The following is a 25,336-nucleotide window of genomic DNA, read 5'->3' as shown; positions in this document are numbered from 1 at the left end:
CTTTCCTTTCCACCCCCCCCCCTTTCCTTTTGTTTCTCTCTCACACCTGGCAGCTATCTTTTGCCCTGCCAGTACACTTTACACCTAATCACAGCCTATTACCATCTCGTCTAGCTTCTAATCTCTTTTACTTCTTTTGGTTCTTTTATTCTTTTGTCCGATCGCAGCCCTGCCTTCGATCTAGTTCCTTTTCTCTCCAGTTTTGAAGAAGGGTCAAACCCGAAACGTCAACTCAAATTTCTCTCCACGGATGTTGCCTGACTTGCTGAGTTTTTCCAGCATTTTCTGTTGTTCCCTCCGGCACAATCTTCGCTTCGCTTTGATTTGGCAAGGAGCATGCGCGAGGTTTAGAAAGTCAGCCCCTGTTTATAAAGTTGAAGAGGAAGAAGGACTCGGGAGCAAGCGGACAGCTGCTGCCATCACGCTCGGAACTCAGCGATAGCAATGTCGCTGGTTGTCGGTTTCGTCCTTGTAGCTGTAGTTCTTCTACTTGTAAAGAGTCTGCTGGGAAGGAGGCGCAGGTAAGAGAAGCTCTTCTCCCACAGTCTGCGGGAACTCTCTGTCTTTCACACACGCGTTGTTCGGCTGTCTGCAACAGATGTGTGGCAAAAATTTGAGAGGAAACAGACGGCTTTGATGGCAGCTCAGAGTAAAACACTAAACCACTTTGCGGTGTAAGGTGAAGTATTCCAGACGAACAACGACCCGTGACCTAACTTCACTCTGAACTGCATTCTCAAAGGCTGTTTTGTGCAAGTTGAATGTACTTTCAATTTAGTATTTAAAAAAAAACTAGAGTCTAGTCGCGTAGACCAAATGATAATTTCAGAACAGTTGAAAAGGCTACTTCCTTTTTTTTAATGTTCCTGGGATGTGGGTGTCGCTGGCAATTAGGGATGGGCATTTATTGTCCATCCCTAATTGCCATTGAGAAGGTGGTGATGAGCCACCGTCTTAAACTGCTGCAGTGGTGTGATGAAGGTACTCCCACAGTGCGGTTAGGGAGGGAGTTCCAGGATTTTGACCCAGTGAAGATGAAAGAACAGTGATATAATTCCAAGTTGGGATGGTGTGTAACTTGGAGGGTAACTTGGAGGTGGTAGTGTTCCCATGCGCCTGCTGCCCTTGTCCTTCTAGGTGGAAGAGGTTGTGGGTTTGGGAGGTGCTGCTGAAGAAGCCTTGGCGAGTTGCTGCAGTGCATCTTGTAGATGGTACACACTGCAGCATGGTATGCCGGTGGTGGAGGGAGTGAATGTTTAAGGTGGTGGATGGGGTGCCAATCAAATAGGCTGCTTTATCCTGGATGGTGTTGAGCTGCTTGAGTGTTGTTAGAGCTGCTTGAGTGTTGTTAGAGCTGCACTCATCCAGGCAAGTCGAGAGTATTCCATCACACTCCTGACTTGTGCCTTTGTAGATGGTAGAAAGGCTTTGGTGAGTCAGGAGGTGAGACACTTGCTGCAGAATACCCAGCCTCTGACCTGCTCTTGTAGTCACAGTATTTATGTGGCTGGTCCAGTTAAGGTTCTGGTCAATGGTGACCCCCCCAGGATATTGATGGTGGGGGATTCAGCGATGGTAATGCCATTGAATGTCAAGGGGTGGTGGTTAGATGCTTGCTTGTTGGAGATGGTCATTGCCTGGCATGTGTGTGGCACAAATGTTACCTGTCACTTATCAGCCTATTTTGAATGGTTCTAATCACAGTGCTATGTTGTAAGTGTCAGTTCCACAAGGCATTGATCCAATCAGGAATTTGAATTGGGGGGGTTGTTGATGAGCTTTCCATGCTCATTGACGGTGAGTCTTTTGTGAGTAACCCATTACATCACCTATCTCATCAGCTCCCTTAAGTTTACTACTATGGTACAGGAGTTTATACTATCTCAGACCAGTAGCTACAGAATCCATTCCAGCCTGACAGCACTGCCTTTATACTGAAATAAAAGCAGAAATTGCTGGAAATACTCAGCAGGTCAGGCAGCATCTGTGGAGAGAGAAACAGAGTTAATGTTTCAGGTTGATGACCCTTTGTCAGAAGTGGAAAAAGTTAGAGATGTAACAGATTTTTAAGCAAGTGCAGAGACAGGGGGAGGAAAGAACAAACGGGAAGGTATGGGATGGAGGACAGGAGAGATTAAAAGACAAAAGGGATGATGGTGCAAGGCAAAAGGAGATGGTAATGGGACAAGTTAAGAAACAAAAGATGTGTCTAGAGGAGGTGTAAATGGCAATGGCAGAATCATCAACAGCTGCCATGTGGAAAAAAAATAATAAAATGGGGCCGAGGTTATGGTCTGAAATTGTTGACCTCGATGTTGAGTACAGAAGGCTGTAAAGTGCTAATCGAAAGAATGACGTGCTGTTCCTCGAGCTTCGTTGGAACAGTGTAAGAGGCCAAGGACGGAGAAGTCTGAGTGGAGCGGAGAATTAAAGTGACAGGTGACCGGAAGCTCGGGGTCACGCTTGCGGACTGGATGGAGGTGTTCCGCAAAGCGGTCACCCAATCTGCATTTGGTCTCTACGATGTAGAGGAGACCGCATCGTGAGCAGCGAATACAGTATACAAAATTGCAAGAAGTACAAGTAAATCGCTGTTTCACCTGGAAGGAGTGTTTGGGGCCCTGGACAGTGAAAAGGGAGGAGGTAAAAGGGCAGGTGTTGTATCTCCTGCACTTGCACGGGAAGGTGCCGTGGGAAGGGGTGTTTGGTATGATTGAGGAGTGGACCAGGGTGTAGTGGAGGGAGCGGTCCCTTTGGAATGCTGAAAGGGGAGGGGAGGGGGGAAGATGTGTTGGGATCACGCTGGAGGCGGTGGAGGATGATCTGTTGAATGTGGAGGCTGATGGAGTGAAAGGTGAGGACAAGGAGAACCCTATCGTGGTTCTGGGAGGGAGGGGAAGGGGTGAGAGCATAACTGCGGGAAACAGAATGGACAAGCTCGAGGGCCATGTCGACCACGGTAGAGGGGAAATCCTCGGTTGAGGAAAACGGAAGACATATCGGAAGCACTGGTATGGAAGGTGGCATCGTCCGAGCAGATGCGACGGAGATGGAGGAACTGTGTGAATGGAATAGAGTCCTTGCCAGAAGCGGGGTGGGAGGAACTGTTGTCCAGGTAGCTGTGGGAGTCAGTGGGCTTTTGTGAATGTTTGTCAATAGTCTATCCCCAGAAATGGAGACAGAAGTCAAGGAAGGGAAGAGTCGGAGATGGACCATGTGAAGAGGGGAAATTGGAAGCAAAGTGAATGAAATTTTCTAGTTCAAGGCGAGAGCAAGAAACGGCACCGATACAGTCCATCAATAAACTGGTAAGGGAGGGGACCTGAGTAGGACAAAGAATGTTCCACATTTCCCACGAAAAGGCAGGCATAGCTAGGACCCATGTGGGTTCCCATAGCAACAACTTTAATTTGGAGGAAGTGAATGGAGTCGAAGGAGAAGTTGCTCAATGTGAGAACAAGTTCAGCCAGGTGGAGGAGGGTGGTGGTGGATGGGGACTGGTCGGGCCTCTGTTCAAGGAAGAAGCGGAGTGCCCTCAGGCTGTCCTGGTGGGGGATGGCGGCGTAGAGGGATTGGACGTCTATAGTGAAAAGGAAACGGTTGGGGCCAGGAAAATGGAAACTTAAAGTGGTGGAGGGCATCAGAAGAGTCGTGGATGTAGGTGGGAATAGTCTGGACAAGGGAAGAAAAAATAGTCGAGATGGGAAGAAATCAGTTCCGTGGGGCAAGAATAGGCTGAAACGATGGGTCTACCAGGGCAGTCCTGTTTGTGGATCTTGGGAAGGAGGTAGAAGCAGGCTGTGCGGGGATGGGGAACTGAGGTTGGCGGCTGTGGAGGGAAGATCTCCAGAGGAGATGAGGTCAGTGACAGTCTTGGAAATGATGGCTTGATGTTTTGGTTTTGGGGTCATGGTCCGGGGGAGGTAGGAGGAGGCGTCAGAGAGTTGGCGTTCAGCCTCCGCAAGGTAGAGGTCGGTTTGCCAAACAACAACAGTGCCACCCTTGTCAGCAGGTTTAATGACATGTTGGGGTTGGATCTGAGAGAATGGAGTGCTGCCAGTTCAGAGGGAGGTAGTTTGGAGAGAAGGAGGGGAGCAGAGAAATTGAGATGGCTGATGCCACGCCAGCAGTTGGCAATGAAAAGATCTGGAGAGGGTAAGAGGCCAGAGGGAGGGGTCCAGGTAGACCGAGAATTCTGAAAATGGGAGAAAGGGTCAGCTGTGCAGAGGGAAGTCTCCTGGCCAAAGAATTGGGCACGGAGATGAAGTTGATGGAAAAAGTGCCTTTACACTGACTGATTCCAAATTGAAGTCTTTGAGCTAGGAGAGAGCTCTGCCCCAGTGGTAAATTTTGAATTCTTTGGGAAAATCCACACTTCCAACTTTAGTTTCAGTCAGTGAAAAAAGAACAATGGTTGGCACTCATTATACTGCACTTAGTACTGAATTGCAGTTTGATATTGAACTGACACCGTCTTCCTGTTTCTCTATGGAGGGTGCTGGGCTGAGACAGTTTCAGCTTGGTTTAGATACTTGGGTCTGAATTCAGTTGCTTTTTTTTTTGAAAACAAGTTATATTTGTTTTGAAATGAATTAAATAGTTTTGGAATTTTGGAAAGGACACCGACCGGTTCACAATATAGAGGATTTGTCCAGACTTGTTTTACTGGGACAAAAAGGGAAAAGATGCAAATAAGTTATAGAGGCTTGATTCACTGGCAGCTTTTTTTTAGTGAACTACTCTGCCTTGCTGTGTATCCTAGTTGCATATTGCACTTTGATTGAATAAATTAGGGCAACAAATATTTTCTGGGGCCAATGAGCCAGTTCATAAAATCATAGAAATTTACAGCACAGAAGGAGGCCATATGGCCCATCTTGTCTGTGCTGGCTGACAAAGAGCTATCCACCCTAATCCCACTTTCCAGCAGTTGGTCCATATCCTTGTAGGTTACGGCACTGCAAGTGCATATCCAAGTAATTTTTAAATGTGATGAGAGTTTCTGCCTCTACCACCCTTTCAGGCAGTGAGTTCTAGACCCCCACCACACTGGTTATTGACCATTCTGCTAAGGGAAATAGGTCCTTCCTAGCTACTCTATCTATCTAGGCCCCATATAATTTTATACACCTCCACTAGGTCTCCCCACAGCCTCCTCCATTCCAAAGAAAACAACCCCAGCCTATCCAATCTCTCCTCCTAGCTAAAATTCCCCAGCCCAGGTAACCTCCTCGTATATCTCCTCTGCACCCCCTCTAGTGCAATCACATCATTCCTGTAATGTGGTGATCAGAACTGTACGCAGTATTCTAGCTGCGACCTAACTAGTGTTTTATACAGTTCAAGCATAACCTCCCTGCTCTTACATTCTATGCCTTGGCTAATAAAGGCAAGTATCCCGTATGCCACCTTAACCACCTTATCTACCTGTCCTGCTACCTTCAGGGATTTGTGGACATGCACTCCAAGGTCCCTCTGATCTTCTGCACTTCTCATTGTCTTACCATTTAGTGTATTCTCTTGCCTTGTTAGCCCTCCCCAAAAGCATTGCCTCACACGTCTCCAGATTGAATTCCATTTGCCACTGTTCTGCCCACCTGACCAGTCCATTGATATCTTCCTGCAGTCTGCAGCTTTCTTCTTCATTATCAACCACAGTGCCAATTTTTGTATCATCTGCAAACTTGTTAATTATACTTCCTACATTCAAGTCCAAATCATTGATATATACCACAAAAAGCAGCGGACCCACTAATGAGCCCTGCAGAACCCCACTGGAAACGACCTTCCAGTCACAAAAACACCCTTCAACCATTACCCTTTGTTTCCTGCCTCTGAGCCAATTTTGGATCCAACTTGCCACTTTGCCTTCGATCCCATGGGCTTTTACTTTTGTGACCAGTCTGCCATGTGGGACCTTATCAAAAGCCTTGCTAAAATCCATATAGATTACATCAAACGCACTACCCTCATCGACCCTCCTTGTTACCACCTCAAAAAAAGTTCTGACTTGAGGTTACTTGTCCTAACTGGTTTATCCAGAAAAGGTTAGTTAAGTCTCTCCAAGCACTTTTAAGAACAGCGACATAAAATAAATGCTAGAGAGGATAATAGATGTTGTATTATAGATTTTTTATTTTAAAATAGTGGCCTGGATTTTGCGGTCAGCAGTGAACGGACGCTGCTCACTGCTGACCTCGCAGAAAGCTGCCCACAAAGATGTAATGGGATCTGTGGTGTTGATTTCCCCTATTCCATTGTCTATTTCAATCTGGCGCCATCTATAGGGGATCACTGGCGGCCAGGAACAGTGAAGTTTCAATCGGGCAGAGCAGCCAATCAGATTGAATAATTCACACACAGGAAACCAGGAAGTAAAAAGCACCGATTATTATTCCCTTTTAAATCATTTTTACAGAGAGTGTAATAAAGACTTGGACATACACACAGGATAAGGTAAAAGCTGAAAAATCATAATTAATTTTAATTTTTTTAAAGTTTGTTTATTATTTAAAATTTATGGAATTTTTTCATGGCATGGAGGGAATGACTCCACACACCATTTTAAAATAAAATTTCAAGGTAATGTTATTGTAGATTTGCTTTGTATTCTGGTGTGTTACCATTGTTAGTACCAGAATACTGTACCAATAGTAATTATCACTATTTCCATCCACTGTTAAACCCAAATATCTCTCATTAACTGAAATAAGAATAAGGTCAATTTTGATTGAGGTAAGCCAGAAATTATCTTGTACTTTGAGGTTGCTGGGTCAAAATCCTGGGACTCCCTACCTAACAGTGCTGTGGGAGTACCTTCACCACAAGGACTGCAGCGGTTCAAGAAGAAGGTCCACTGCCAACTTCTTGAGGGCAATTAGGGATGGGCAATAAATGCTGGCCTTGCCAGTGATGCCACATCCTGAGTGAATTAAAAATAATTGCAGCAGATTAGAAATTGCAGTTCAGTCTTCTCATTGCCTTTGTGAGTTCAGTGGTGTTTTAACAGTGTTTGCATTGGTTATTGATGTTTTTGAAGTAAGAAGTTGAAATAGAGAAAAGATTATCCTTTCCAGAGCATTTATACGCAGGGAAGCAAGTATTTAGTCTTGACAGAGCAGTGTTGTTGCTGTCATCTCTGTCTTAGAGCTGTCCTCTGTGATGTTAGCCACATGTCAGTGACTGCAAGGAATAGCAACTGCATTATAGCTGTGTCAGTATGACAGCCAAATATTTCTTTGCTATAAGTTCCTTCCAGGCATCTGTTAAGGCATTATACTAGCATGCCCAGTCCTCAATGCCTATTTGTATCCATGTGGCCATAAATATTGTTGTTCATTCATCTTGTTTCACCCATTCCCAAACAATTGAAGAGCAACAACTAGCCACCCAGGAATACTTCTCTGGGATTCCTGGCTTTTCACAACTTTTAAGAATCATGGACTGCACATGTGAAGCTATGCGTAGCTTGCCATGAGTGAGAAGGAAAATCACTACAGAAATATGTAGGTGGTATGCAATGCCCAAAAGCTCATCCTGCAGATGATGCCAGATTATGCTGGCTCTAGCCAGTCAGCGCAGCGATTTACAGGTCGGGTCGGGGATGTGTTTGTGCTTCAGACATAGCGGGGCAGAGCGATCAAGTGCAGAGAGATACACCAGGACTGGGCCAACAGGGAGTACATTGAGGTAATCACCAACAGCATCAAAAAGATAGTGGATTTCCTCAATTCATTCGGTAAGGAGCAGCAGCCAGTGAATAATAAATAACCAGCAGTAACAATAGAGTGACCAAAGGAGAGCGTCCTCTTTTCACCCACTCACTCCGGTGAGGCCATCAGTTTTCTTTTCATGGCTGGGCCCCTGAAGTCCTCATCTCTCTTGCTCAGCAGAGCTGGGACAGCACCTGACCCCTCAGCATGTTCACTCCTGCTCCTGGGCTGTCCTTGCCATCAGGACCTGTTGCTGCTTGCTTTGTGTTTCACCACATGCAGACCCATCTAACCCAATGCATGGTGCCAGTGTCTGAGCTGGTGATTGGGAGGGCTGGAGTGCATGGCGGTGCATCCTCCTGCAGGATTGTGCTCCTGAGGTTTCTGTTGGAGAAGGCTTTTGCTGCTGAATGAGCTGGAAGAAAGAGAAAAGGGACGAGAGCCAAGATGGCACAGAGAAACTAGCCATGAGGAGATGACAGTCTTGAGAATCCAGCTTGAGGGTGTGAAATTTGCTGAGGGGAATGAAGCGTTACAAATAATATTCAGAAACCCTGCTTGGGTAAGTTGTCAGCCTCACATTCCCTGATTGTTTATCACTCTGCCTGGCCCACTGATCTCAAGGGCTTCCTGCTCTGCCTGGGTGAGTGATGATGTTTGCTACTCCTCCACCTATTTTGGTCTTCTCCCTTGCAACATGCACTGTCTTGTCCTGCAGAAAGAGAGGAGAAAGTTAGCAAGTGGCTGTTCCCAAGTTAAGTGGGGTTTGTACATATAGTGGATGTGCTGAGAAGGGTAGAAGAAGCAAGATGGAATGAGGGTGGGGAGGTGATGAATATAAAAGGAAATGTGTGTAATGTGGTGAGGGAGAAATTGGTGGTTGTGCAAGTTGTAGAATGTGTGCAGAGAGGAAACTGAGGTGAGTGTTTGGAATGAGAAAGAGAGGAGGTGTTGCAGTGTGCCCTTGTGATTGTATGTTGAAGGATATGATGCAGGGAAGGGAATTGGTGAGGGTGAAGAGTATTTTCAGGTGTGATTGAGATAGCTGAAGTGAAGAGATCTACACGCTCCTTGTGAGGTCATGGAACCTCTTTCTAGATTGAAGCCATGCCTGGGGGGCGGGGTGATGCTGGTGGCTCTGATCGTGTCATCCTCCTCTGTCCACGCCTGCACAAATGTGGCTTTGGGGATGCTCCTGCGCTTGTGGGAGAAAGGCTCTCCCGTCTTCTATTACGACCTCCAGGGAGCATCTGAAAAGCAGGAGGTAGACCTTCTCATCTCAGTAGAAAATCAGTCGTCCAGTGTTGGAAAGCAAGCATGCAAACTCTGAGAGGCATCCCTACTTGGAATAAGCCGTGGGAGTCACACAGAAAATAGCCCGATTTCAGGTGGGAGGGCGGGCTGCCGATTCATGACCTGATCAGGAAGGCAGCCCGTCAGTCAAATGAAAATGAAGCCTGGGAGTTAGAGGCCCAGGTCTCGTGTCAATGCGATCACATGAGGGGGGGCTTTCATCTTCTAGTATTACTGTCAACTACTGGATGCATACCTTTCCATACAGGACAGACCTTGGTTGATTATAGTTGAATAGCCTGCTAACACCCACTGTCTAGGGTTTTTACATGAAGAAATAGTCATTAGGGATGACATACTAAAGGGTTGCCAGTGGCCTAGTATTAGCAGTTTCAGGAGAGCAAGGGAGAAAATTTGGAAGAAACAGACCAATTCAATACAGTATTATGTCAAATTGTGGTTTGGCATTGAATTGCTCAGACAACTGGTCTTGCAGTGGTTTATACATTTCTTGCAGATGATCTTATCAGTAAATCTGAGCCGCAATAAAACACTTTCAAAGAATTTTAACCAAGTGATGCATACTGATTCATGTTGCTCTGCAAACATTAGGCTGAATTTTGAAATTTTACACCTGGTGGAAATGGGCCGGTCACGGCCTGAAAATGCCACACCGTTCCAGCCGTCACTGTGGCCATCTCCATCTTGCTGGGCTCCTCCTGAATAGGCAGTCAGAGACTGCCCGAAGAGAGTGCACAGCAGATTTAAATATTTAAATCAGGATCTTTTGATGTCAATAGGAACCTAAGGCTATTTTAGGACTGAGCTGGGCAGAGTGTGCACTACGCATGCTCCGCATAGTATCAGGGACAGGAGGAGCAGGTGTGCTCCACAAAACCTGCTGCCACTCCAGCTTCCCCCTCTACTGAGATCGAAGTCTCCGTCCCGTTTCTCCCCTCCCCGCCCGGATCTATGTAATTGTAACTTGGGAGGCCGGCCGGCCAGGTCACCTGATCGTGTAGTGGCCCTGAGTTGAGTGCTCAATCTGTGCCTGCAGTCTGCCAGCCCATTGCTAATGAGGCCTGGTCCTTAAAATGGGTTTGCCTCCCATTGGGACGATGGGGCGGCCAGCAGGTGCGTTATCCTGGCCAGCCACTTAAATTCCACCGGGGGAGGGGGGATATCTACCCCCAACGTGTTGCAACATTTACGTGATCTCATTAGACCCAAAGGTTGTTTGGATTAAACCTTAATTCCCTGAAATGAATTAATATTTGCCCGGAATTTGCAGTCGGGATGACTGTGAACTGTCAGCGTTCGCCGTCATTCCGCCTTTGAAACTGACCGCAACTTCGGGATTTGGTGCATGCGCATGTGGAAATCTCGAAGTTGCGGTCAGTCATTGACCGCTCCAAAACAGGCACAGAACCGGCAATCTGTGTAATCAGCCAAATCATTGAAACTGACACAAACTTCAGCTCTTCCGCAGTTAAATTCCCATTAAAAATTAGACCCAAAGGGATTAGGTATCAATGGGGTTTTGATAGTGTTATTACTGCTCAACAAATGTTAAGGACCTGGAAAGGTAACTTTAATTTTGTGCAGTATGAAATATTTCCATTTTAATAATTTAAAAAAACTTTTCAAATTTTTTTTAATGCTTGCCCTCTTTATTTCAGGTTTGCCTTTTCCCCATGAGAGCCCCAGTCTTTGTTTTGCTCTCTCTAACATTTTTAAAAAGTTAGAATTTTAAGAGCTTACTCACTTCCTTGTTTGCTGTCTGAGAATTCTACCTTTTGATTGGCTGCTTAGAATGCCTGTTGACATCACAGCAGTTCGCACAAGGGAATCCCCATTAACGTCCGTTGAATTGAAAGTCGGAAAACCCAAAGTTCTCGACAGAGATATCGAGATCCTTGTGCAAAGCGTACTCTTGGGGCCAGCCGCGAACTCCTTTGCTTTGCTGCTGACCACAAAGTCCAGGCCAATGCCCTCTCCTTTGTACTCTAATAGCCCGAGGGAATACAATACAGATCCAGTTGGCTTGATACAAAACTGCTGTCTGTGTATTTTTCTCCTTTCAGTTCACTTTTGTCACCACACACCAACGTTAGGATAATATGATGACGGGAGCTCTGTACACATGGTAATTTCACAGTAATATTCATTCATTTTTGTTTCTTAGACGCTGCATTCAACCTTTCTCCAAACCTTCTGTGCCTGTAGAGGTTGGAAATCAGCTGCGGGTAATTTTGACTTTGGCTGATGTGTGAAACTGGCAATATCTGATCAATCGCCTTTTATACATCTCTCCTGATTTTCATTTTCAATTGACTTCCAGCTGTTTTTGACTTCAGCCCATTGCATGTTTTGGGCAACTGTCAGGTGGGACTACTGCCTTGGACGTACAAATTGGGGCAAGAACCTGTGTTCCTACTGTCATATCACAGTGCATGTTTGGCCCTGGTGCACTTGACAAAACCAAAAGTGGCCCTACCTGAGGCAAGTGGAGGTTACTGGCTGCCGCTTTACAGATTTAATCTGAACGACAGATTCCACGGGGGGTGGGGGGGCCTTCAACCCAGGCATCCGCCCAACAGTATCTCCGGAGTTATGGTTCAGAAGGCATTGTGATGTCCTGTCTGCATTATTTACATGGGATCTAAATACTCCCTCCCCACCGATCTCAATCTCACAAATACATGACATATGCATTGTGGGTCTCTGACCCTTTTTCCTGTCCCTATTGCCCTGGGAGGTGGTACATGAGGGGTGTAAGGGATGGGAAATTCAGCCCATAGTCTCCTCAGTATAAAAATCCCAAACCAAAATCCCAAACTAATCAGGAGCAGACAACTGCAACAACCCTGCAGCAAGGAAAGTGCTGTGATGTGCGCCTGGATGCTGGAAGTGATGTTCATATCATAATTATTTTGAGTGTCTGTTCCGCAGACCCGAACAGTGACGGGCAGACGGCAGAAAATGTAATTGTTAAGCACAAGTGAAACTCCTGGTTGCTATACATGGTTAGTTTTTCCACTATGCTATTTTAGCAATGGTAAATTTGACAAACTTAAGTTATTTGCATCAACAAATTGGGAAGGCAGAAATTTTAGTAGGTCCAACACAGTTATGAAGACGGTCACTATATTTGGATGTTACCTTTTTAGTTTGCAATGAATTGTAAGCTAGCAGTTCAAATTATTTTTAAACCTGAGTTGTGCAAAACAATTTTTTTTTCTTCTAGAACAGCTATTTGATACATTAGATAAATAAAGGGTTAATTTTCCAACTTTGGATGTGGAGCATCGCCTGCTGGGATCACCTATGGAACTTGCGGGAGAAGATTGTGTGTTGCATTAAAAATCTTGTAAGGACCGCTGACCTTTGTGCAAGAGTTCTAGATTTCTGGTCCTAATGGGATCATGAATTTGTCCTAAAGTACACAGCATATGCTATTTACCCACAATATGATTAAAGTCTAATAATGCAGTTGAAAATATGGGGTACAATAACACTTCCGTTCAAAGTACTTGCTTCAATTACAAGAGCTCGTCACTATTTTCCATAAAATCTACCACTGACAAAATAAAATAACTGGTTGGTTGCAAACTGAATAAAGCTTCTCCACAAACTATTATCCTGATTTTCTGAGATTCTACTAGCTGTCTAGAGCTTCATTGGAGAATGAGCATGGGCCAGGAAATCAAGCAAGAGGGGCTGTATTCTTGATTTTCAGTGTGCTATACTTCATGGCAAGGGAGGCAGATGGCCAACACCAGACTCCTTGTAATATGCTTATACGCTTTATTATGGTGATCAAGTCCCATGCCAAATTTCTTTGAGTGATTTCCGCCCCAGCATTCATCTCACCCATAAAAATGGGTGCAAGTCTAATCCTGGCCTGACGCACTTACTTTGGGACTCCTCCTGATAGCACAAAACATCTTCCTCATCATTCACTATCCCATCAAGTTCCATCCAAGCAGCTGCAACCACTGCTTTGACAGGAGAGTGGCCTTCTCCTCTTCTGAATCTCTTGCAGCAAAACCTCCGAGGTGTCCTCTTCAAAAAGGGGATTTTCCTCCTTGCCTCCATTCTCCTTACCAGCAAAGTGATTTTTTTTTAAAGCACTCCCTCTAAAGGGGAGCAGAAATTGCAGTTTCGCTGGTTTTCCTGTTCCAAGTTAATTGCACCGCTGGCTAGACTCCCCTTACATAGGATTACATGGGATATACAGCACAGAAACAGGCCAATTGGCCCAACCAGTCCATGCCAGCGTTTATGTTCCTCCTCCCTCTTTCCTCATCTAATCTATCAGCATAACCCTCTCTTCCTTTTTCCCTCCTATGCTTATCTAGCCTCCCCTTAAATGCATCTATACTATTCGTTTCAACCACTCCCTGTGGTAGCGAGTTCCACATTCACACCACTCTGGGTGAAGAAGTTCCTTCTGAATTCCCTATTTGATTTCTTGGTGACTATCTTATATCGATGGCCTTTAGTTTCACTCTTCTCCACAAGTGGAAACACACACTCTGTATCGTGTGTGTTTCTGTCTTACTATTTCCAAACATTTGCCACATTTAAATGCTATGGAGAAGTTGGACTATAGTGACAACTTGCTGACTTGAATTGAAATCGAAAAAGAATTTCTTGTAATATGTAGGCTTTTTTTTTCCAAAGCATTTTTTAAAAAACTCTGTGCCTAGAGCACCCACTTTGGGAAAAACCAGCCCTATATTTAATATAATCAGCATTTCCCATTCAGTATTCTCTTCCAAAGCAAGAATGCTTTCTACTGAATACATGTTCGGTGTTATCATATAGAGCTGCGGGTTACTGTCTGGAAGCAACATTTTTGTCTGGAACTTGAGGGCCAAGATTTAGGCTCAAAATCCACGTCAGTCTCGGCATGAAGCAGACATACAAAATGTGCCAGGATCTTAACCTGGTGAAAATGAGGCCATGTTCTTTTGGGCAACCGATTGTGGAGTGATTAGTTGCTGTAAGGAGACTGGCCTTTTGGGCAAACGCGCTGCTTTAAGGATCTTCATCTCGCACCGCCAACTCTTAGATGCAGTGGCCTAGCTGCACTGTAAATAGTGTAGGTGCCCAACTACTTATGCTAATGCCTTTGATCTCCAGCATAGGCACTACTAGCTAATGGCCCGAAGTCCCACGCCACCATTTTTAGTAGGACTCTTGGATTTTCAGGGTTAGGCTATCTGATGTTTTATGAGTTTAGATAGGTTTAAAAATTGCCAGAAGTTACTTACCTTGTGTATCTTCTTTCTGGTCCTTTTTTTAATGGTGACTCCTATAAACAACAACTTGCATTTATATGGTATCTTTTTAATGTAGAAAAACATCACCAGGTGCTTCTCAGAGGCATAATTAGACGCATCTGGATGCCGAGCCAAAGGATGAGATATTAGGAGGGTTGACAAAAGTGGGTTTTAAGGAGGGTCTTGAAGGAGGCGAGGGAGGTTTAAAGAAGGAATTCTGGAGCATGGGGCCTACATGATTGAAGGCCCGGCCACCAGTGCTGGGACAGAGGAGGGGCTACACGAGGCCAGAGTGCGGTGGGGGTTGTAGTGCTGGAAGAGGTTATAGGGTTAGGGAGGAGCGAGGCCATGAAGGGATTTCATTAGAAGGTGAGAATTTTAAATTGGAGCTGGTGTAGGACAGGGAAGCCAATGTAAGACACTAAGGATGGGTTTCTAGGTGAGCAGGACTTGATAGATGGGATATGGGCAGCAGTTTTGGATGAATTGAAGTGGTCATTTTCTAAAAATTTGCACAGTACATATTATTGAAAACAAAGTCCTTCCTGTTGTGTGACCTGAAGTTTTTTTTCTGAAAGATATTGATATTCAAAGTGAGTATACATTTTATGTTTGACTTCATGTGTAATACCTACAGCATTACAATTTGTTTTCTGAATTGACCCTTGTTTCAAAGGAAAATCCCAATAGCCATTAGTAATTAGGAGCAAAGATACATTGGCTTTATTTATTTTTTTAAATATGGAGTTTTCCTCTTCTTCGTTACAGCACTTTTGATTTGTGCTTTTGTCAGTTCCCTTGTCATATATTTAATATGGTGAAAATGTAGGTTGAATCGCCTCCATTATGAAGAACGTTTTGAAAGTTTGTTGCTACTTTCTCATGCTGACAGATGTTTCCTTTTGGTGCTCTCCTATGGATGCCCCATCTTGGAGTCTACTCAAATATCCCATTTACATGGCAGCTGTTAAATACGCTTTGCACAGAATTTGTAGCTGTTTTGAAACAAATAGTACCATGTAAATTTGTTTACTTTGCTGTTACTGTGGAGTATGAATCTGCCAGTTTGAAACCAGCTGGCAATTAAATGTGTATAAATTGGGTTGAAGGGATAATTACAGTCCTAGCCCTTTTGGGCTACCCCAGATCCGGCGTATTCCCCAGACGTTCACCTTCAACTTAAGTTAGAGATAGCCGAATTCCATAAGATGCTTAAATGGGTCTAAAAGTTCAGGCTATCTCTCCCTAAAGGAAAGGAAAGGAAAGGAACGACTAAAGATATTACCGTCCTCCGGATAGTACTTTTAATAAGTTGAACTAGACTGTAACCTTCCGGATATTATGAGGGTCTGGAATACCCCCCAGAATTCTGCAACTCCTTACAAAAGAGTGTACAGAATTTGTGGGTTCGTGAGTCTATACAGAATTACTCTTTGAGACAATTCTAAAAGTATATAGTTTTATTTAAGAGCCAACATTCAGTTAACATCTGTTGAATCAGTCGCAACATTAACAATTCAAAATACAATTCGCTTACATTTCTTATTTCTCAGAGATCCTTATTCTCAAATCTTTACTTCGTTACATTTCTTATTTCTAAATCCAGAACATCCACCAAAATCAATCTGACTTCCCGAGACTCATGGTTAAAAACTTAGCGATGCCTCTGGAAAGTTGAGAAACGCCCTGCCCGTTCAGCGTGTTCTGACTTCTGTTAAAAAAGGTCTTATTTTTATACCCTTTTGGCATTGGTTTCTTTGATGTTCCCTGCTGATGTCCACTAATTGTCTTTATTGATACCTCTGTTTGAATGCTTTCTATTCTTACTGTTGTGAGCTATGGGGGCGGTTTGTGGTGGATGGATGGTATGTGGCCAGCAGATGGAGACAAAGTCCCCCTCACTCCAATTCAGGTGAAGGCCACACCCACCTCCAACACACCTGAGGCAAATCTACCCATTAGCTCAGGAGTTCAAAAGGCAAACTAGTGCATCCCTTCAGGACCCGTGCCCGAGGAGAAAGCCAAGACTGCTGTTGAAAACCAGCTTGCAGCTGCCACAGAGAGGTCTACTGTTGAACCCGGGTGGAATATTGTTTAGTTCTGAGAGCCTGAGATGATCCCTGGACCGGCTGAGAAAGATCCAGTGGTAAAGTAACCCTGGCTTATTGTTTTTTGGAGGAAATTGATTTAAGGACTGCCTTCCTAACCAGTTTCTTCATTTTGTTTTTTGAACGTCGTATGTTTTTGGATTTTGACAGACGTGAACCTTTTTCCCCGTTTTCTAAAAATAAAACACAGCTAACTGCTGTATTTCATTTACCAACCTTGTGACTGTGCTTGTGTCCTCCACCCCCCCGCATCAACACACCCTCCGGTCTAGGTGGTGGTTGATTGCACTGTCAATTCAACTATTGTATGCATAATTATTTCTCTACCTTTTTTAGGTGTTCCAAAAACCATCATAAAAACAATGACCGCTATGGTTTTTGTTTGATGACATTCTAACAAAATGCTTTCCATTCAATTCTTAATATTGGCTTTACTGGTATTTTGCAGACATTTTGACTCTGTGCTGCTTCAAGTTTAATACAAACACAATGCAATTGCTTGGTGTCTCTTGAAGTCATATCTTCAAAGCCTTGTTGGTATGGTTTTTACTATAGCTAAATTAAAGACACTTTGACCAGGGTGGTTCATGCATTTCTAGCTATCTCAATTGGTTGCTTATTTAATCGTATGGTTCCTGTTTTCCAGTTTAACATAAAACTATTTGACCAGCAGATGTTTCTTTTCTTGATGTCATGTTTTCAAAGGCACATGCCTCTTTTAACGTTTGTGTTTCTGTTCCAACGTGTTAGCTCTTAACACTTAAACTGGATTTTCATTGTGTTACCTTCAAACTCCAGACACTTCAGAAGCAAGTCTTTGCTTTTCAATAGGGTCTTAGTTTCTTGGTCAATATCCCTTTCCCATTTCAAAGCCTGTGGTGTTTTACAACTTTGTTTAGCAACTGATCTTCTCTCCGAAGCCTGTTCTCTGTTTACAGCCTGTGCCTCCATGGCTTTCTAGACTTTTAAACCCAATATATTCTGTATTAATAATATCAGAATTCTGTTCATGGTATCATGTTTCTCTGAATCATGGCTACTTCTTCACAGGGTTGTGTTTTTTTTTAATTACTTGATTGTTTTCAGTTCTGTGGTACACATCTGGTTGTAAGTTCCATATTAAGATGATCAGATTCAGTTCAGAGCAATAGATCCAATCTCCAATTGATCTGTAATTAGAAGGTTGGACTGAATGAACTGTCTTTGTATGGAAGGATTTGTACAATGAAGAGTGCTTTCAAATAAAGTTGAGTTCCTGTTTAGAATTTGCACATGGTTTTAAAGTGTCATTGAGCAAAGTGTGATAGAGAAGTCCCCTTATTGTAAATGCTGTCAAAAATGTTACATCTTCAAAATTTAATAGTATAAATGATGCTTCCAACATTGCTTCCCTGCCCATATAACACATTATATAGCAAAACTTTACACATTAGAAGAGTAATAGACAGGCATCTTCTACACTGCAAACTCTTCTGGTGATGAAACTGCTTTCCAGGAAGGCTATTTTAAGAACTAATCCTATATGAAAACTTTCCAGTGACAATGGCCCTTGTTAAAAATGTGTGGCTCAAATGTTACTTGCCACTTATCAGCCCAAGTCTGAATGTTGTCCAGGTTGAGCTGCATGTGGGCACGGAGTGCTTCATTATCAGAGAAGTTGAGAGTAGGCTGACGGGGTGGTAACTGGCCGGATTGGATTTGTCCTTTTTGTGAACAGGATATATGTGGGTAGTTTTCCACATTGTCGGGTAGATGCCAGTGTTATAACTTGGCTAGAGGCGCAGCTAGTTCTGGATCACAAGTCTTCAGCACGACAGCCGGGATGTTGTCCGGGCCTTTGCTGTATCCAGTTGCACTCAGCCGTTTCTTGGCATCATGTGCAGTGAATAGAATTGGCTGAAGACTGGCTTCTGTGATGGTGGGGACCTCAGGAGGCGGCTGATATCATCCACTTGGCACTTCTGGCTGAAGATGGTTGTGAACGTTTCAGCCTTGTCTTTTGCACTCAAGTCCTGGGCTCTGCCATCATTGAGGATGGGGATGTTCATGGATTCTCCTCCTCCTGTTAGTTGTTTAATTGTCCACCATCATTCATGACTGGATGTAGCAGGACTGCAGAGCTTTTATCTGATCTGTTGATTTGTGGGATCGCTTGGCCCTGTGTTTAGCATGCATGTAGTCCTATGTTGTAGCTTCACCCGGTTGGCACCTCCCTTTTAGGTACACCCGGTGCTGCTCCTGGCATTCTCTTCTACACTCTTCATTGAACCAGGGTTGGTCTCCTGGCTTGATGGTAATGGTAGAGTGAGGGATATGCCAGACCATGAGGTTACAAATTGTGGTGGAATACAATTCTGCTAATGGCCCACAGTGCCTCATGGATGCCCAGTTTTGAGCTGCTAGATCTGTTCTGAATCTATCCCATTTAGCACGGTGGTACAAGAAACTTTGGTTTATCCAGAGGTTGTATGTCCGGAAACCTCGATCCACCGGCAGAAATCAGGAGCCGTTTTGTTAGGTTTTTTTTCTTCTCGTGGCTTTTTTTTCCCCCAACAGTCAGGCTCTGGAAAGTCGCTCTGAAGCTGTTGCTAAGCTACAGAGACACTTCCAAGGTATGGGCCGACTGTTTAGAAGCTCTTGGTGATGGATATTGAAGTCCCCCACCCAGAGTACATTCCCTCGGTGCTTCTTCCAAGTGGTGTTCAACAAGGAGGAATACTGATTCATCAGCTGAGGGAAGGTGTTAACCAGCAACAGGTTTCTTTGCCCGTGTTTGACCTGATGCCATGAGACTTCATGGGCTCCGGAGTCAATGTTGAGGACTCCCTGGGCCACTCCCTCCCAACTTAATACCACTGTGCCACCACCTCTGGTGGGTCTGTCATACCAGTGGGACAGGACATACCCAAGGATGATGATGGAGGAGTCAGTACCAAAATTTGCAGAGTTGGCGTGGAATTCCCTTAATTTTAAATAGCCCAGTAGGATGCCCACACCACTCCACATTCAAACCACGTGGGCCTCTATTGACCACCGCTCCCTGCCGCTCATCATGAACTTGACTCCCACTGCCACCCTTTTGACCCTATCACTTTTCCATCAGCAACTTACCTGAGTGTCACAGTGGCCCGATCTTCGATTCCTTTTCGCTGGTAAGCTGCCTGGGGATGCTTATTGGATATCTGCAGTTCACCGGATCAATGATGAGGCCCGAGGCCCAATATCAGGTGCGCCTCATGCCTGTGCTCCCATTTTTGGTTGTACTCAAAATTCTAGGCCCATGTGTCTCCTCAAAGTGGGACTGAAATCTTGGTATCACCAACTAGACCTTGACTAGGAGAGCTACTATGTTACAATGCTTACAACATGTTGGTCTGGAGCAGTATAAAATGCTAACTTTCAATATATCACATCAAGTAACTGGTCAGAATCCATAGTCTTCTCGACTTAGTTACTTCTGGTTTCCCAATTTGACTCCAATTGCAGACCCATTGTGAGAACTACCAACTAAAAGTAGTGGCCTGGAGTTTCCGCTCGATTGCACTGTTTTTTTCGGTGCAAAAATCACAGAATTTTAAGCGCAAATTGCGTTCAGCGCAACTTGAGTTTCTGTGATCTTTTGCACTAATTTTAAAACATCGCCCTAGAAGCAGGCCCCGCCCACAAAACTGGCCACGCCCCTGGGGTGAATTAATCACCACTGGGAGTTTCCACTAATTGCGCTCGCTTGCAGGCCTTTGAGGAGGCTTAAAATTAGCTGGATCCTTTGGGTGCAAGGACTCTATAGGTACGTTTTGAATGACTGATATTAAAAAAATTACTAAGGAACTGACTACTGTACCCCAATCTAACTAGAATATAGCTTTGTACATTTTTAAAATCATTTTCAGTAATTTTAAAATGGGTTACTCACAGGTGATGGATTGATACTGAGATTTAAAATATTTTTTGTGTGAAACCCATTTTCACCTGTAATCAATTTATCAAGTTACCACTCTTAAATATATCTAGGAATATTTGTTGCATTTTAAAATGCTGCTCGATTGAACGCAAAATCTGCCATGAGCCAGTGCAGTGATATTGAGTTTGAGTGGGGAGGAGGGAGGGGAGAAACACTTTTCAAAACTGCGCAATTTTGCTCCGGAATCGGCAATTGCGCCCAAAGTGGGGAAACTACCCAGTATCTTCAAGTGGGAAGACCGGCATGATTATGCTTGCTTCAGATCAATCAATCACTATCTCGTCATATGGTAATGGTAGGCCAACAGAGATTTATGTTCGTGCCAGTCTGGTGGGTTTAGGAGTTATCCGTATGATCTTGGGTGCAGCTAGAACTATCATCTATAGTAGACATTCACTAAATTCCACAGCAATGTTACAGTCCGATAATGTGTTGCCGATTACATCGGCTATACAATAATTCCATCTATACTTCTGTGATAATTTATGGTGTTTACAGATCATAATCCTTTAATTCCCATATTCTCCAAGCCACAGTCTAAGCCTTCTTTGAGAATTCAGGTCCAGTCTTATGATCCAATCATTAACTATCACTCTGGCTCCGATGATCCTGTTGACTACAGGCATGACCCCCCCAGATCTGGGTGTTGCCATTAGTCATTATTTGCAGAGTGGAAGGAAGTAATTAATTTGGTAGTTCAACATTCTGCACCCAAGGCAGTCACTCTAGATGATATCAAATGAGCAGCACAGAATCTTGCACTTTTGAAGAAAGATCACAATGCTAAGGCAACACTGAAGGAGCATGTACAGGTCCAAAAGTTTGCTGACTTTAGTGGTTCTGATTCAACCATCCATATCAACCACCTCCTACTTGCATTCTCTCTTGGGAACAAGGGACCCTTGCTGCACTTGAAGGACTATGCAGTTCAAAAGTTTGGATGTTCATTTTAGAAAGTCTAATTTATTTAAGTCTTTCGTAAAAGAAGGAAGAGGTGTATGGGGTAATGCGGCAATCCCATGTTCTCTGTGATGAGTCCACTCACTGGGAGCGCAGGTCAGAGTACCAGGGCTACACTGTTGTAGCGCTATCTCCAACTGCCAGCTCCCTGTAAGCATAGCTTCCTGTTGGGACCATAGGGTTGTGGAATTACCCCTGTAGTGTATCCGTCCAAACACTAGAGAGGTTCCACCACTTGTAACGACCAAGGATTTTTCCTGTAAATAAATAACCAATATTTATAAAGACCACTACAACAGCAATGTATTTTTTTCTAAATTTTTCACTATGCTCTCCTGAATGTACTGATCCCTTGCTGCAGTTTAATTCCATCTGTGCTGGGCATCTCTGGCGCCGGATTACCAACTCTGGTTTGACATATTCCTGGAGATTTGATTGTGATGCTTAATCACATGACATTTGCCCACTGTTGGCAAATGTCATTCCATTTACCTTCGTTGAGTATCTCCATATCACCAAGCCCTGAATAAAATGTTTAACATTTTATAGTGAGATGAATAACATAAAAACAAAGAACAGAAATATTTAAGGATAAGTAATGTTTAAATTAAAACTACTTCTGTGATGTTTCTACAGGAGTGACCGCAGTGAGAAACAAGAAGTTCCACTGATTCAATAAAAACATCATTGAAGTTTTCCAACAATTTTCTGACTTTTTACAATACACAGCAAACCAAAACAACTCTAATTTAATTCACTGACTCCTACACCCCACCACTGAAGCCCAGCTTCAGGGAGGTGATATCAGAGAGAAGCACCAAAGCCTGATTCCCAGAACAAAACACATTGTACAACAGCACACATCACAGGCTGACATGAACTCTCTCTCTCTCTCTCTCTCTCTCTCTCCTCTCCCCAGTTAGGACTTGGTTTCCAGGCGATTTTCGTTTGTCCCGATGCTGTCCTCCTCACAACCGGCAATGAAGCGGTGTTTCCAAATAACAGGAGACCAGCAGCGCTGAGACACCGCGGTTTGGTTGCAAACCATGATAGCCGGTGAACCGCACATACAAAGACCGTTTCTCCCAAGTCGCCAGCAGCAGCGCTCGGGAGACCAGACGCTCATTCCGGTAGATTCCCGCCGAAAGCGGGCGGGTTGGGAAAGCTGGAGTGTCACCAAGCTATTCAACTGTGGGAAGCATCATAGCTGAGCCCTATCTGGTCCTCACCTGATGTCAACATGTGCACTTTCTCCAGCGGTAGCTAGACAGCAATCTGGAATATCAACCCTGGGAAATTTTCCTCTCCAGGGACATTGCGGTCAATTGAAATGCATTTAGCCTTGGTCAGACTAAGGTCAGCTTACTCGGCAAGCCTGGAACCATTCTGGTCTGTACAGCTTAGCTATTTACTGGATAAACTCGGAGTCACCGTGGGAGCCCAGCAGCATTCTTTTAAATCTACCCTTAGTTTCTATTTTTTTAAAGCTTGCTAAAGAAGTCTATTCCAAAATACACTTTTCTCACGTATTTGCATTTCCGTTTCCACTCATGGTCTTTATCCATGAACAGGCCTAACTTGAGCAGAAATGAGTTATTGGCTACAATAGGCTGTATGAAATGTGTTAACAACAAAACTGTGAAATCTGCAGCTCTGGTCATTTTAGAAACAAGTGTGGAGAATTTGAGAAACTCTGATTGCATCCAGATGGCTTGGAGTATGGCCACAAAAAACTGCGATTGTTCTTGGAATTGGATAATACTGAAAATAGCCTTGGCCAAGATTTGTTCAATCCATCTGAACTGCAATCATATTTCTGGACTGCATTAGGAAACAGAAATATCTCTTAAAAACAGTCCAATAAATTCGGAGGATAAGAAAAGCTTTACACCTGGCTTTTTTGTTGTTAAGGGACAAAATGAACAGTGCACTTCCAAGTATTTATGCATGTGATGCAAAGATGTACTTGGTAAAGTACTAGATTTTCAAGCTTTTTCCTAAGTTGAGCCCATTTTCATTATGAAGAATGTTGCGTGTTTTAGTTACCCTTGGTGTCCAGCTCTGTGATCTAGTGCAGCCAAGCCCTACAGGGGTAAGGGTTTGGATCGTGCAGGTGTGCTTGAATTTAATCATGTATCAGTCCGTGAAATTAAGGCCTGCCTACTGTCCATGGACGACTGACACTAATGGATTACAGGCTAAATAATGTGGACATACATCAAAATTGACCAATCAGTTTAATGCAGCTTGAGCTAGGTTTACTGTCTACTGATTACATTGGCTTTGCATTTTTATTTGTAATTTGCATGCAGTGACTTTTTGGTTGTTAATTTTTCATTGAAATTACAGCCTTGCTTTTAAACTGGGTTCATGTATTACATCAAGCTGCAGCACATCTATTATGCTAAAACATGTGATTGGACAATATTAAAATACCTTGTTTCTGTGTGTGTTGGGAATCTAAAATATGCAAATGAAACTGGCTTAATATAATGTAACATGTAGCACATTATATTTTTGCTTTTCTTAAGTATGAGTCCTCATTATATACAGGCATTACAAAATCTATTTTTTGACTCCCGACAGGTTCAATGCATTGTGTCCTTTCCTTTGGTTGTTGAACATTACAGTTAGTGTACACTGTGATAGTCACTGCAGAGTTTAGAAATGTTGTATTTGGAGCTATGCTTGGCTCTTGCCTCATTTGAATTATTTTTTAGTTACCCTTGAAATTACATTGTACAGATATTAGCATATGAACCAATTAAACTTAATGCCGCCATTAAAATACCAGGCAAAGAAGTGTAATTTTAATGTTTTGTACGCTAAAATTCACTCTCCAAAGCTCATCTCTTTATTCTGCTTTTTTTTTCAACAGATTTTTAGAATGAGGTAAATCAGACATGCCTGTCCATGAACAATATGTATAGTTTTTAATAGGGATCTGCCTCCCAGTAAGCAGGTATCACTTCAGCATTTTTTAAACGATGTTACTGGGGTAATGCTGTACTGGAGGTTTTATAATATTTTGTCCTTGACAATTCATTTTTAGTGGCTTCACCATGAGTCTGTCTCGCTTTGTGGTATTTCAGTATTTGCTTGGCTAATTTATGAGCTTCAGCTTGGTACAAGAAATGGATTTGTCCTTTATTGGCCAGTAAGAAAGACAAGGAAGGGTAACGAATTTTGACATGTTGCCTTTGTAACTACCATAGGCTTTGTAACTGACTGCTCTTTGAGCTTACCAGTCTAGTCAGACTTCAGTCTTCAGACTTTGGGATTGCTCATTTCAGACTTGTCACTCGGATGTTGCTTTACCCTATGAACAAAAGTATAGCAACAAAAATACAGTTTAAAAAAATTAGCTTTATTTTGAAGTACATACTTAATCTGCACTAATTAGGTTGCAAAGCACACATCCCATTCATGATGGCCTTTCATGAGTTCTGTGATCATGGAACCTTAGTGGTATAAAATTGATACCATTTAATGTGCATTATACATTATGGGGGTGAAATTGGATAAAGCCTAAAAAAACAGGCGCGATGATTGCAATGCACCCGTTCAAAGTGGTTCAGGCAGCACGCAAAATTCGTGATGATTGGAGTGCTGATCTCGGTGCTAAATGAGGGCCAATATCTGGTGCAGTCTACTGGCTGATTAAAATCTGGCCTACTTAAAGGGGAAGCTTTGTTGCACAAGCGCCTCATTGTCAGTCTGGATAAAGTCATGGCCCAACAAAAAAGTGAGAGGGTGAGGAGGTTTTCTGATGCGGCAATGGAGGCCTTGGTCCTGAGGGTTCACAGACGATATCAGGTCCTCTACCCACAGGAGGCCTTCCAGGCAGAATGCCAGAAGGAGGAAATAGCACAAGCTGTCAGTGCCATGAGTGTTGTCTCCAGAATCTGGATCCAGTGGTGCAAGAAGTTTAATGACCTCACACAAGTGGTCAAGCTGAGTGAATGCATCTTCAAATGCCATATCCCACCAACTGCACCACTAGCTTTGCACACT

The 25,336-nt window shown here is 43.6% G+C and overlaps 1 protein-coding gene across 1 annotated transcript in view; it reads left to right on the top strand.

The window, feature by feature from the left end:
* The first annotated feature begins 329 nt into the window (after window positions 1-329).
* cyp7b1 (cytochrome P450, family 7, subfamily B, polypeptide 1) overlaps window positions 330-25,336 on the top strand; it is a 264,201-nt gene continuing 239,194 nt past the window's right edge. Inside the window, exon 1 of the mRNA XM_085993045.1 lies at window positions 330-521. Within this exon, the coding sequence (XP_085849171.1) occupies window positions 445-521 (77 nt within the window). The 5' untranslated portion in view covers window positions 330-444. The remainder of the gene's footprint in view (window positions 522-25,336) is intronic.

The sequence above is a fragment of the Somniosus microcephalus genome, chromosome 7, assembly GCF_052327205.1.
Source record: "Somniosus microcephalus isolate GS21.2 chromosome 7, FLI_Smic_1.0, whole genome shotgun sequence".
NCBI lineage: Eukaryota > Metazoa > Chordata > Chondrichthyes > Squaliformes > Somniosidae > Somniosus > Somniosus microcephalus.
Note: the sequence above shows the minus strand (reverse complement) of the source record. Positions and strands in the feature narration are given on the sequence as shown.